Genomic DNA, 14,809 nt, shown 5'->3' on the forward strand with positions numbered 1-14,809 from the left:
AGCCCGAAGAGTTTGGTTCGGGTGATCAATCACTACAGTGTGCCAATCGAACTAAATATTCTGCCTCAGTCCATATTTGTTGGCATTTAGCCTTTCAAAAACAACATTTTCACTCTGGTCCAAAACCTATTGGGTCTCCTGCTTGATGCGCACAAAGGGGCAGTATATCTTTTGGCATCATTGGGCAAAAACCTTTCAGCATATTGTAATTCAAGTGTTCTGAAAGACAACTTGAGCGTTCCTATTGGCTGTGCTCCGGCTGAACAGTACACTACAAGATGTTTCTGAAAACATTTGCGGAGAGAAATAGGCATTACAGTAACAGAATATTAATTCATGTTCGATCAGCGCTGCCTAGTTTGACCGTTTGATCGGAGTTTGCGAGTGACGGCAAGGCTCCAGCTCGGCTCTGATTGGTTGTTTTCCTCCGGTCTGTGAAATCTTGCAGATGCCATTAGGAGCACCAGAGGACACAGGGGCACATGATATTTTTCAGAATACCTGTCTCATGCACTACTGTCAGGATATAGTGACCGTTTTATATAAAAATAACTTTTTTTAAATCACATTTGCTCCATTTCTACCTACCGCAGCTTTAAGTGTGTTTCCATCCACCTGTTTTGAAGTGCATTCTCAATTTGGAAAAACCATTAACTCTTTATTTCGATGCACCGAGGTCAAGTAGTGGATGGAAACGCACTTCAATTTGCATTTTCTTTTGCTGCTTTTCGGGAAATGTTGTTAACGTTGGAGCTAAATTTGGATGTGAACCTGTCTATTGCTGGCAGGAGGGTTGAGTCTTTTTTACTCTGGTTCTGTGCTGCAGCGTTAATCCTCTGTCCCTGCTCCCTTTTAAGGGTACGGATAGAGAGAGAGAGAGAGATGTATGGCAGCGGGAGGTGGCTGCTAAGACATTGTTACAGATCAAACCCTCCTCCTCCTCCTCTTCGTCGTCCCAGGTCTCTAATGAACTTAGCTGTCCAGCAGCCTTGGTGGAATTTCCTGCAGCCTGATGTGTGACTGTATTTGACAGCATCCTAATTCCTCCTCACTTTCCCCATCCTCCTGCTCTCCTGTTTGTTTACTTGCCCCCCGATGGGATGCGGTTTGCATTTGCGGTGTATGTGTGTGTATTTATTTGCACGTGCACATGCCTCTTGTTTGCGAGCAGGTTTTAGTGTGTGTGTTTTCCTCCTGCGACGGCTCTCATTTTTTTGTCCGACTTTACGACTTCTCATCACGGAGAAAGTCGCCGAGGGAAAACCACAACAGATAGAAAACTTCTGAGAGGCGGCGTCTTTTAAAAAGGAGCGTCTCTCTCTTCCAAGAAAAAGAGAAAAGAGCGGGAGACAAATGTTTTTAATTACGGGCGGTGTGAGGTAAATGAAGGGAAAACGGGATTCTTTCATCATGAGAAACAAGTTTTATGAGGGAATTCCCATTTGAGATGCCGAGAAGCCTGTTGTGCTTATAGAAACTTCATCTGCAGAAAATTTTGGAGACAAAGATGTTAAAGTTCCACCACACAGTTTGACTGACAGGAAGTATATACATCTGAATTAATTCTACTTTTTGACACTAAGGACCCCCCATACTCCTGGAGGATCTTACATTTCTGAGGGGATTTTCACCACTTTTTTTATCCGGGGATAACAAGAAGAAGTTTCCGGCAGCAGAGGAGCAGTTAGTGTCTTTATATGGGCTGCTACAGATTTCCTTTTGGTCCCAAAATCTAATTTCAAGCTGAGCAGGAAGAAAGACGTTCCTCCATGGCTGTCTGTGGAAGTTTGTTTCAAACGCTCTCTCCTCTCCGCACAGTGTGAAGAACCAGATTGCTTTTCTAGTTCTTGTAACTTCCCAGGTGCCGTCTAGTTCTTCCTGCACCAATATGACTGTTCTCAGGCCATTAAATGGGCGTTATCAGTCGCTATAAGCTCCATAGATGTGGGTCAGTAGGGGCCTATTGCGTTGTAAAAGTGAAAGCGAAACTTAAAAGCAACAGGTTCTAATATGTTGTAAAACTGAATGAAACATCACCTTTTGAACACAAACAAAAAGGCTTCTTTAGGTTTAGTCAACAAAACTATAACTTCTTTAGGTTTAGGCAACAAACTACAACTTCTTTAGATTTAGGCAGCAAAACTACAACTTCTTTAGGTTTAGGCAACAAACTACAACTTCTTTAGTTTAAGGCAATAAAACTACAACTTTTTTAGGTTTAGGCAACACAACTACAACTTCATTAGGTTTAGGCAACAAAACTACAACTTCTTTAGGTTTAAACAATAAAACTACAACTTCTTTAGGTTTATGCAACAAAACTACAACTTCTTTATGTTTAAACAATAAAACTACAACTTCTTTATGTTTAGGCAGCAAAACCACAACTTCTTTAGGTTTAAACAATAAAACTACAACTTTAGGTTTAGGCAACAAAACTAAAACTTCTTTAGGTTTAGGCAATAAAACTACAACTTCTTTAGGTTTAGGTAATAAAACTACATCTTCTTTAGGTTTAGGTTTCTGCTAACGGCTATTTAATTGTCTGACAACAGTCTAATTGGCTGCTTAGTGAGAGAGTTCTGGAAGGAAGAAGAAGAAAAAAACACCACATTGGTGAAGTTTTAAGGTATATAAAACTACTTGGGGTGCTTGAAGCAGCCCTTCAACGTTTACATCTTCTTCGATCCTCAAGCTCATGTGTGAAAAACGGAACCAATTGCACACAAAAAGAACCTGATTCTTTTAGTCCGCAAGCCACAAGCGCTTGGACGCCAAATGTGATTCCCATCTTTCGCCTTGGGGGTGCCCGGTGAAATCGCAGCAGCAGCTGTCCAGACCACTCTGTCGTCCGCCGGACAAAGCGTCGCTTATCGGTCAGCTTATGGGCTCTAATGAAAGACGGAGCGGCTGTTTAAGAGGTTTAGGTGACAATACAAAAGATTATCCAACATGCTCCTCTTCCGGGTTTAGAGACTCCGTCGGGGGAAGTGAATCCACCTGTTACAGCAAACGTCTTCGTTAAGACTCGACTTAACAAGATTCCGTTGTGTGATTGCTCTGACTCGTGCCAAGTTTGCTTTGTCTCACTGTTCTGTGTTTGACCAAAGGTCCAGCACACGTCTTAAAGACTGTCCTTCATTTGGATGCTCATGTAGTTTGTCAGCGCAGGCTGTCACATTATCTATCTATGTCAGAGTGTTTCTCTGGGATCATTTATGAATCCCATTGAGGAAGATAAACATAAACAGCTCTCTGTGCGACCCTCGGGTGCCAAAGCTTGATGAAATATTTGTGTTTGAGTAGCGGAGATGTGCAGGGAACGGGGGGGGGGGGGGGGGGTGTTTGGACAGTACTCCTGGCAGGACATTTATCACATCACTGTAGAGAAGACAAGAGAGGCAGTCAGAGCGCTGTGCTGTCGGGAGAGAGGCAGCGAGGAGGAGAAGTTAGGTTAGAAATGACTGTAAGGATAAAGTAGACTTCAGGGTCAGAGACAAAAACTCAGCTTTCCTTCTTTTACTCCATCCAACATGCAGTATGTGATGTTATCGACACACACACCTCCTCTCTGTCTATGTTTCACGCATATATTGACAGGATGTCTTCTGTTATCGTTGCAGATTTACACGGACTGGGCCAATCACTACCTGGCCAAGTCTGGCTGTCAGCGCCTCATCAAGGACCTGAGCCAGGACGTCACCGATGGAGTCCTGCTGGCACAGATCATCCAGATCATAGGTAGACATCCACACACACACACACACACACACACACACACCTTTCCTCTATTATCTACTGCTGCATCTATTAATCCATCATCATCTCTCCGCTTCTTTCTTCAGCTTAGTGATTAAGTTCACACATTACAAGTGCATTCACTTTTAATAATTATAATTACTACATACATAATTATCAGGATAGATTCCTGCTACCAAAGCAGTATATTATAACGATACACCTATCTCCCGACATCACAATATGGCATGCATATTTAGCCGTGATGTCTAGCTCTGCTTTTCCTGTCAATGTGTGAAACCCAAAGTGTTTCCATCCTTTACTGGATGTGTGGTGTTTACCACGCTGGATTTAACATGTGAGGGTGCAGGTCGTATCCACGCCAACCCTCCGCTGTTTTCTGCTTTCTACTTTCTCGTTTCGGCTCGCTGCGGTTTGTTTTGGTTGACGGATACGGAACAGATATGACGTCATGTTACAGTAAAAGCTGTAACTTCCTTCAACCTCCGCATAGACTTGAATGAAGCAAATATTTCAATTCTGTTATTAAAAAAATCTATTTCTATATCTTAAATCTTACAGAATTTGATGTCTTACTTACAGTTTTTAAAAAAAAATAATATTAATAAAGCAAAGATGAATAAATCCAGCGTTAATAAAACACTGCGTGTGCCTATGATTCTGCTAGATGAAACGACCACCCACACACACACACACACACACACACACACACACACACACACTGTGTGTTTGGTCTTTGTTGTGGTGAGTTGGAGGGAAGCTGTTCCTCAGTCTGATATTTGGGCCAAATCTCAGCAGCTCTGTTGTTTTGGGTGCAGGGCGAGCTGCAGCAGCAGCAGCAGATCTATGGCCCTGACACCCCGGGGTGCAGAGGCATGTATCTCCCATTGGACCCCAGAGACAGTTTAAGTCTCTCTCCCTCTCCCCTTTATGCCTTTATGTCTCTCTTCCTCTCTGGCGCTCTGCTTCTCTTTGTCTCCATCTCTCTCTTTCTCTCTCTCTCTATCTCTCCATCTCTCACGCTGTTTCTAGGTCTCTCTCTCTTTGTCTCTCACCCCCTCTTGTCCTTCTTTCCTCTCTCTGATCTCCCTTTCTCTTTTTCTCCTCTTCATCTTGTACTAACACATTACTGACTAACGCATTACAGTGATCAGGGATTACAATTGAAAAGCAGTAATCTCATTACAGTTACTGTTACTTTGATATCCTGAGAAGAGGGCAGCCTTTTTGTAGATTGTAGATTTCAGTTTTTTTTTATCTTGGGGACGTGTTCGCTTGATGCAGCAGCTGGAAGGTGGTGGGAGGCGACCATCCTGAACGCCAGGAGAGAAACATCTGCTTTCCAGTGGCTACAAAGCTGGCTACCTACTGTACAGTAGTCACTTGCACGCCTGAGAATGTCCTCGCTAGAAAAGCAACAGCACGCACAGGGCGATCTATTTTTACGCCTCCACACCGGCAATTATGTTGATAGCGTTAATCGGTTAAAATGCTTAATGTTGGTTAACATAGGGATGTTAATCCCTAGTAGGGATGTTAATAATTAACTGTTTAACTGTTAACCGACATTAAGCATTTTAACCGATTAACGATATCGGTTAAAACGGTTAAAAGTCAAATCTTGTCGGTTAACGGTTAATAATCGGTTAACGAGGGTCGGTTTTCGGTTAAGAACGTTTTATCATCAATGTATTCATGTATGTATCAATATTTTGATCTTTTCGACACTACCATATGCGTTGCGGTCGGCACGGCAGATCGGAAAATGGTCACATGTCGTATCACATGCCTCCACTGACTGCTGGTTGAACCCAGCATTAATCACACAGTAATAAATAATGAGCAGCGCTGGCTCTTACGCAATTCTTGTGTCTTTTCAGACACATTTCTGTCACATAGTCTTTTTCTTCTTCTTACGTCTGCTGTCTTTGCTCTCTTTCTTTCTTTCTTTCTTTCTTTCTTTCTTTCTTTTTCGTTGTCTCCCCTTCCTGTTGTGAACTCTTCTCTCTCTGAGACTCCCTCTCTCTCTCTTTCTGTTTATCACACTCACACAAACACATTTTCCTCTCTATTACATATGCTGCCTTTCTCACTGATGCTGTCTGACTAACTTCCTTGCTCTCTCTCCATTTCTCTCTCTCCATCTCTCTCTCTCTCTCTCCCTCTCTCTCTGTTGAACTGAAACTTTACCCTCCCTGCTCGCCCCAACAGACAATGAGGCCAAGCCGGCCTGTCAGTAATTCTCTGGCGGCAGCTGACGAATTAGGCAGCTTTGCTTCCCAGACCTTTCCTCCTGCGTCGCTCTGCACCTCAACACACACACACACACACATTCACTCTACCATGCTAACCCTCAACAGAGGTTTCCTGCTGGATTTGTGCACCTGAACTCAACAGTCACTGGACGCCGGGATGTTTAGTAGTATTAAGCAGTAGTATTAGGTGGGACGACGGTAAACATCTTCATCTCCTCTCTCTCTCGCAGCGAATGAGAAGGTGGAGGATATCAATGGCAGCCCCAGGAGCCAGTCGCAAATGGTGAGTGCTTCAACTTTTATATTCATCTATGTTTAATGTGCTGTTGCGCAAAGGGAGAATTATCGTTATGAGGAATGTGTGAAGTACTAACTGCTCCGCCGTTGAGCTGTAATGATGTTTTATAGAGTTGTAGCAACAGTAAAAAATCCATTTAAATATCGTAGATTACAGGGATTACAGTTCTGCAGAGATCACACCACATGTTACAGGTGATGCTCTCATCCAACAGCTACTGACAACAGCTCAGCATCCACCGACCGTCTTAAATCAGCTTACTAGCTGAAATTCAGATCTGATTCTTCTCTCCCTGTTCTGTTTCAATCTGGTGATCAAGAGATAACTTGGATGTCTGCTTTTTGCTGCTTTATACTTCTACTCCGCTACATTTCAGAGGGATAAATTGCACATTTTACTCCACTACACTTGTTTGGCAGCTGTTTCGTCTACTTGCTTTTCAGATTTAGATAATAAAACCCACATGTATGCATTGTTAAACCCCCAACATTTTGGCTCGTGACTCCTTACGAAGCAGTGTCTACGTGCTGGCGCCTCGTCACATTTCAGATGTGTGAGTTGTTTGCAGTTACCCGACTTAACTTCTGCGATTGTTTGAATTGTTTGAATCTTTTGAATTAAAGGAACAGTGTGTAGGATCTGGCGGTATCTAGCGGCAAGGTTGCAGATTACAGCTTCTCCCGTGTGCAAAGCGTGTAGGATCGCTACGTGAATGGCCCTCTCTAGAGCCAGTTGTTGTAAGAGTTGAGTGTGTACGTGGGAAGTGAGTGGTGAAGCAAGAGAGAGAGATGGGGACGACGGGAGCGAGTAGCGTTATTGATTCCGGCCCAAGTAGGAAAAGTTAACAGTGTTTTTTGTGGCGGACTCTTTGAAGAGGACCCGCTCCCTATGTAGATATAAACGGCTTGGCGGCATCCAGTGGTGAGGTTGCAGATGCAACCGACTGAAACTTCTCCCGTGTGCCATGCGTGTAGGAGAACTATGACGTGGCCGATGTGAAAACGTAAATGTCCCTCTCTCGAGCCAGTGTTGTTAGAGTGAAGATACTGGCATCATATGGAACTCGAAAACCTAATGAATCCATCGGTACCTACCATGTCATACTAGCAAGAAGGAGGTTAGATAACGCTCCAAACTTGCCCTAAATTTTGGCGAAGAAAAACTGGCCATTTTCAAAGCCGTCCCTTGACCTCTGACCTCCAGATATGTGAATGTAAATGGGTTCTATGGGTACCCACGAGTCTCCCCTTTACAGACATGCCCACTTTATGATAATCACATGCAGTTTGGGGGCAAGTCATAGTCAATATTTATTTATGCTAAATGCAGTACCTGTGAGGGTTTCTGGACATTACCTGTCATTGTTTTGTGTTGTTAATTGATTTACAATAATAAATATATACATACATTTGCATAAAGCAGCATATTTGCCCACTCCCATGTTGATAAGATTATTAAATACTTGACAAATCTCCCTTTAAGGTACATTTTGAACAGATAAAAATGTTTATTAATTTGGGATTAATCGTGATGAAATATTTCAATCGATTTCTGCCAATAGATTCTCGTAAACATTAGACACTGTTCCTTTAAGTAAAGCATCTGAATATTACTTCTTCCATCTGCCGTGCACTCTCACTGAACCCTCTAATGTCACATTTCAGGCCGCTGTCACAGTAGAAACGGACAAACTGTCGCTTGTTGCTTTGCACGGAAATTTCATGCAGCCAATAATAACAACTCTGATCACCAATCATCATCATCTTTATAATTCGGAGAGACGGCTGATGACTGCAGTAACCGCACTTGACCAAAAAACCCAGTAAAGACCTGAAAAGTTCAAACCCCGACATACTTTGACTTCCTAATAATGTGTATAAAGCTGCTGCCACGCGGCCGGGCGCTGCGGGCGGTGTCGTCTCCCCCTTTCTGTTAATGAGATGACGGGCTGTATAACCGCTGATTGTCGTCACTGTGAGATAATTACCCCTCACTTTAACTACAGTTGACTAAGTGTTTATGCAGTGTCGGTTTGCCCTGGCATCCATCCCTCCTGCCATTAAAAGTGACTAAGGCTTGTTTAGCTGCTTTTGGCGCGCTGTCTTAGTGAGAGCATAGTGAGTGTTTGGTCCTTTTCTTAAAACTGTGTTTCTTATATGTTAACGCTCCCTGTGCTGCATTTATCAGACCGTTTCCATCTCTCTGTAACGTATACATCGTTCTAATACGTGTCAGTATTTTAAAGTCGCTGCTAGTTAGAAGAGAAGTGATAAACTCTCTGAGGAGAATCTGTCCAAAAGGGTCCCGTCACTGGAATGAAGCAGATTGTACAACTGGTTTTCTCACGTTCATCAGCTGTTTGATTTTTTTTCCTCCAGCTGCAATGGAAGCAGAGTGTTAGCACTTAAAGAAGCAGGAAGGAAGACAATGTCAAGGTCGTGTAATGTGAGTCCCGGTGAACCCTAATGTCACTGTGTGAGCTCAATGTGTCAAAACCAGCTCTGGAAAGATAAAGACCTGTGCCTTTTATTTAATAATTTATAGTCAAATTCAGAATCAGAAATACTTTATTGATCCCGTTGGGGAAATTGGGGCGTAAGAGTTGTTCTGAAATGTAAAAAGATAGAAATAAAGGAGTAAGTAATGTGCAAATTATGCACATATAAACAAAATATATGAAAATAAATATAAATTAAAAAATTTTAAATAAGAAAATGAGAATAAATATAAAATATATATAAAAATATTTGCATTAAGACATGCAATATATAGCATATAACCACAGTGCGAAAAAAAGTAAATGCAAAACGCTGAGAAGTGGGATCTATTAGGTGTTTTAAATATAAAGGCCAGATAAGAAATGAATAAAAATATTTCTTGAATGTACAGTATTGCCCAGTTTTGACAACTCTTTTCCAATGAAAGTAGCGAGCAGCACTAGCTCCAAAAGTCCCTAAATCTAGAGAGGAAGTTGCCAAGTAATAACGCGTTAACGCAAATTCATTTTAACGGCACTAATTTCTTCAACACATTATCGCAACTTGTGATTTTTAGGTTGTAGCGGGCTTAGAGTGAAGATACTGGTGTCATATGAAATTAGAAAACCGAAGGATTCCATTGGTAACAACCATGTCATACTAGCTTGTCGCAAAGGTTAAATAACGCTCCAAACTTACGCTAAGTTTTGGCAAGGAAAAACTGGCATTGCCATTTTCAAAGGGGTCCCTTGACCTCTGACCTCCAGATATGTGAATGTAAATGGGTTCTCTGGGTACCCACGAGTCTCCCCTTTACAGACATGCCCACTTTATGATAATCACATGCAGTTTGGGGCAAGTCATAGTCAAGTCAGCACACTGACACACTGACAGCTGTTGTTGCCTGTTGGGCTGCAGTTTGCCATGTTATGATTTGAGCATATTGTTTTATGCTAAATGCAGTAACTGTGAGGGTTTCTGGACAATATCTGTCATTGTTTTGTGTTGTTAATTGATTTACACAATATAAATATATACATACATTTGCATAAAGCAGCATATTTGTCCACTCCCATGTTGATAAGAGTATTAAATACTTGACAAATCTCCCTTTAAGGTTCATTTTGAACAGATAGTAAATGATTGGACAGGCGTATCATAGTCCTGCGACAGCCACAGATACCAGATATTCGTAATTGCTGTCGGATTGAAATGAGAATTTCAACTAATCACAGCACTACCAACCATGCCTTTAAGAGATTCTGGTCGTGGCTGGAAACAGACATAGTCCAGACTGACGCATCGGTCGCTAAGGGGCGAGCTGCAAGCACTCCAAGCATGTGACTCGATGTGCCAGCGACTTCTCTGTGTGTGTGTGTGTGTGTGTGTGTGTGTGTGTGTGTGTGTGTAGCTATAACTCTTTGTCTCAGTCACTTACTAAGCCCATTGATCCACCACCTGCTCCGACCACAGACGGTCCGGCCAGCTTGGGAAGCCGAAGTTTGAGGAAGCACGGTTGCTTAAAGCGTGGGCGCGAAGGGGGAAGGAAACATCTGACACACATATAACATCCACAAAGATAGAGCCAGCTAGCAAAACCACTGTTTGGAAGAATCTCACTATCTACGTTGTCTTACTTTTTTTGTCCGGTTTTTGGACCGAATGAGCTAACCTTGAGAGACCGAGGTGATGACACATGAACAAATTGCTCTCCTTGTGCAAAACTGTTTTGTTAGGCTTGTTTATCCCCTGGGCTTGAACGCTGATATTAATCTGAAACTTTAGTTATTCACTGACAACCTTTACCCCCCCCCCCGTCCTGAGAATAACTGGAGCTATTATTTAAACTTTTGGCCATGTATTGGCAACGCGAGCTGCGAATATTGGAAACCCGCCACTGGCCACCTACTGTAACACCTGGAGCTTAAACTCGTTGGCCGAAGACATCACAGTAGCAGCAGCAGCTGTCAGTGGCGGAGCAGATGAGTCTTGATTTACTTCCTCTGCACAGATTTTATTTCCCTCCATTTGGGACTTGAAACGGCGATCTTGCAGTCACACAGGCCCGTTTCTCCCAAGTGGCGGGTCGCCGCCGGCCCGGTGAGTGGACCGAGGCCAACTGAGCAGCTGCTGGAAGCCGAGGAGCAGAAACCGGCGCGGCACCAGCATCTGCAAGTTTCACAGCTAATCTGCTTGCATAATGAACTCTGTTTCTCTAAAAACTGTGTTCACAATGCGAGGGGATCCACAAGTCAGTTGAAGTCCTTGCAGAGCTAATCCAACTTGGCTGATGTGTGGACAGTCAGTAAGAGTAATGGCTAAGAAAGGTCTGCTCTGGCTTCTCACAGATATCTGCCACCAGCTGACAATTCATTCATTTCCTTCTTATCCCCTTCCAAAGTTATTTTGTTTTTCAAATGCTCCAGTTGCATCCATCGCTGGAGTGAATGGTATCATTTAGTGCAGTGCCCGTTTGGAGCGCGTGCCAGTCCGAAACAGGACAATTCTTTTGGCCCCCAAGAAGTGCTGCTTGCGTGGATATGCAGTCATACATACGTACACAGACAGACAGAGAATACTTTCTTTATAGTGAGATGCTGCTGCTACAGCGCCACCCATTGGCCAAATGGCACCAAATTTGTCGTGGTCACTCAGACATCATATCTCCACATGCCCACCAAATGTGGTCACAATAGCGTTCAGTAGATAAACAGGACGCTGAGTTTCGTTGACTTAACAGCCTCAGGTGTCACTGTTAACAAGCAATTTCTGATTCTGAAGAAAGTTAATTGTTATAGCACCACCGCATGGCCAAATTGCACCACATTTGACACTGCACACCCTCGGGTCCTCAGCAACACACCGGCCAAGTGTGAAGAAGATCGGATGAACGGTTCTTGAGATATGCAAAGGACACACAGACAGACAGACAGAGATTCCTTGCTTTATAGTTCGATTCATTTTGATGCACTGATCAGATCAAGCTACATAATCTCTACATTTCTCGTTCATTTAAACTCAGCCAACCACTCCATGCCTTCAATTGGCACCTGAATACCTACAGTAATAGGTTAAATAGTTATAAAATAGTTATAATTACAAGGCCAAAGTGTATGACCTCTGACTGCTCAGAGGGCTCATGGGATACAGCAAAGAGCTGGAGAAGTGTGAATTAATAGCCACCCCCTCCTCTACTTGCTCTAATTTGCTTTCATCAGGAACAATATGTTAAAGAGTCTGACCTTTGTACTGTAACAGTGAATAATAAAAGCCTGCATTTATAGTGCGCAGGTATCATCTATTTAATACTAAAAGGTCAAACTTTGGTCACTTTGGTGGCTAATGTGATATTGAAGACTGCAGCTTTTAAAAATGCTGTCCCATAACTTTTCCTTTCGTCTGGAAATAATGCAATAAAAAGGAGTTATAGTTACACTAACAGCTCGTTGATCCTCTCTTAGATCCCCCAAATCCCTGGTCTTACTACTTTTAATACTGCAGACAGATTTCCCCTTCTTAATGCTTCTCTTGAGGTTAGAGCAAACGTGCAGAAATCCACAACAAAATGTCAGACCTCTATGTTTTGGCTGTGCCGTGCAGTAGTTTGCTTTCGGCAACGGGAGGATAAGTGTTTTTCTTTTGCATTTCCTGTAAGCCTCATTTCATGTAAGACACATCTACATTGTTAATGCAAATGATATTCCACACATTCGAGGCCTGCGTGGCGTTCCCAGCGGTCAGACTGGACGGAAATGCCAAACATGCCCGTTTTTTTCCTCTTAGAGGCTGTAGTGTTTCGGGGAATAGTTCAGGTTGGATTTATTGGTAGGAACTAATGATTGATGGGAATTTATTGCTTGAAATTGGGAGCGGGGCTCGTGTACAGAATCATACCTCTCGACCACATTACTTGGTCCCGGAAGGAATCGTCGGCAACCCCGCTGTGAAGATGATGAGAACGAGGAGTGACGGGTGAAGTGGTATACGAGGGGCTTTCAACTCAGCGGAGATTTGAAGTCTTGTTGTGTTTCTTTCCACCGGATTGAGTTCATGTTTTATAGCTTTGTGATAATCAATAAGAGTGCTGACAAAATGTAGAACATGTGATTCAGTAGCTAGAGAGGGATGTGAGGCGGCTTTGGAGACCGAAGTTTATTGTATTATTCTTCTCTTAGTTTAGTTTTTAAAGGGCAAGTCCATTATTTAGTTGTTTTTTTTTAATCATTCTGTAGCTTCCCAGTGGTTGAAGTACGTATGTTTTAGCGTCAAACTGCTATTTCTCCACGCCCTTCTAAAAACGTTTTCCCATGTGACCTGACGTAGGTTTTGGCATGATGCCTTTTTACGTATATACACATATCCTTATGTGTATTATTACCTTCTGTGACTTAGATGGCAGTTGGCGTGCTCCCAGTTTGGAGCATGGAAAGTACGCAATGTACTGCAGTGTGGACGCCACGTTAGTTCAGATCCGAAACTCACACAATAACTCAAACAAAACTAACCAAACGATACAGCAGACTCTCCACACAGACTGTTTACCTGCATCTAACCAAAGTCTGCTCAAACGTGATAAGTCAAAACTACTTGGACTACAAACATAAATTGCTTTCGGGACCAACATCTTGTCCCGTTGCAAACTGATGTTGCTTTTCTTTTTCCTTTTTAAATCCATTTTTCTGCTGCTCCCGTCCGCAGCTGCTTTGTCTCGCTGTCAGACAGCCCTTTCTGACGGAGAACTGAAGTCGCTCTCTTCAAAGCCACCAGACTCCATTGATTAAAAACAATAATTTTACCTTGCAGAACAAGGGAGTATACATAATAACCCTACTTTGAAACCCAACAAAAAAATCCAAACTAACCCTTTCAGTTATTTCCAAACTTAGAACAGGTAACATTGAGTCAGCTAGTGCTAGCATTCACATTATTCACAACCTTATTGATTAGTTTACTTTAGTAATCTGTCATATGCTTTTTGCTAACAGCTGAGTGAGCGTTTCCATTTGAAAAATTACACAAATGGACTGCCCCTTTAATGTCCTCTCTCTCTCACTACGGCCCTCACATCTTCTAGATTACTTGTATACTTGCAACAGATGGATTCGACTTTGGGATTTTGGATAAAAGCGTCAGCTAAATGCACGTGATGTAAAACTATGAACGCAGTCTGTGGATTAAAGATCTCACACAACATGTCTTCAAATGCCTCGCTCATATCACGGTGCACTCTGCAATCCCTCTCCCATGTACAGCAAAACCTCACGGCCTCTGACGGTGCAGTTTCCCCGTAATTGTACTGACATCCAACAGAATTATATGCACACCCAGGTTTTTGAATGGAGTGAAGGGTTTTTTTCGTGCTCAAACACGAGAACGGCAGGCGGGGGACCCAGAAGAGGCCCATTCAGCAGAAAATATTAAAGCCTCGCAACACTAATCCGCCTCATTATAGACAGACATCATTAGCAAACCATAGAGCTCTTCACTGCAAATACGGATGACTGTGCAGTTTCACTTTCTCTGTGTGTGTGTGTGTGTTTAGCTTCTAGAGACCTCAGCAAAAGATGTCAGGGAAAAAACAAACACTGTCAAAATCTTACATGAATGCAAAGATGCAACATCTGTCAGCAGAACAGGGAGGGAGAGATTACATCAAAACAGCTCACCGTTTTTACAGTCAACTCCTCCTCGCCGCTTCTCATTTGTGGTATTGGATTTGAAAGTGTGTCATGGATCACACTTTAGGTCGGCTATTCGCAGCCTTGGCTCTTGCCCAAACCGGTTTGATTTGACAATTTAATTTCTTTGGCCGTTGATTTACATTTGAGGGAGCGTTTGTGTGAAAGTGCGACACAGTTTGTCAAATATGTAGTGCGCTTCATATTTCAAGATAAATCTGTTTATGTTCGCCGTTGGAGGAAGGCACCGTGGCGTGACTGTGACGAGGTAAAACAGGAAAATGTCTTGTTTGTTTTGATTTTTGTGTTGTCGGTATTTAGCACACAAAAGATCATTTCTGA

General features: G+C 42.7%; 1 protein-coding gene across 10 annotated transcripts in view; it reads left to right on the top strand.

Annotated features, from left to right (window-relative positions):
* nav3 (neuron navigator 3) overlaps positions 1–14,809 on the top strand; it is a 227,489-nt gene that overhangs the window by 62,970 nt on the left and 149,710 nt on the right. For all 10 annotated transcript variants that reach the window (XM_037760193.1, XM_037760198.1, XM_037760195.1 and 7 more), the window contains exons 2-3: positions 3,624–3,741; positions 6,245–6,297. In XM_037760193.1, coding sequence (XP_037616121.1) covers positions 3,624–3,741; positions 6,245–6,297 — 171 coding nt within the window. The remainder of the gene's footprint in view (positions 1–3,623; positions 3,742–6,244; positions 6,298–14,809) is intronic.

The sequence above is a fragment of the Sebastes umbrosus genome, chromosome 23, assembly GCF_015220745.1.
Source record: "Sebastes umbrosus isolate fSebUmb1 chromosome 23, fSebUmb1.pri, whole genome shotgun sequence".
NCBI lineage: Eukaryota > Metazoa > Chordata > Actinopteri > Perciformes > Sebastidae > Sebastes > Sebastes umbrosus.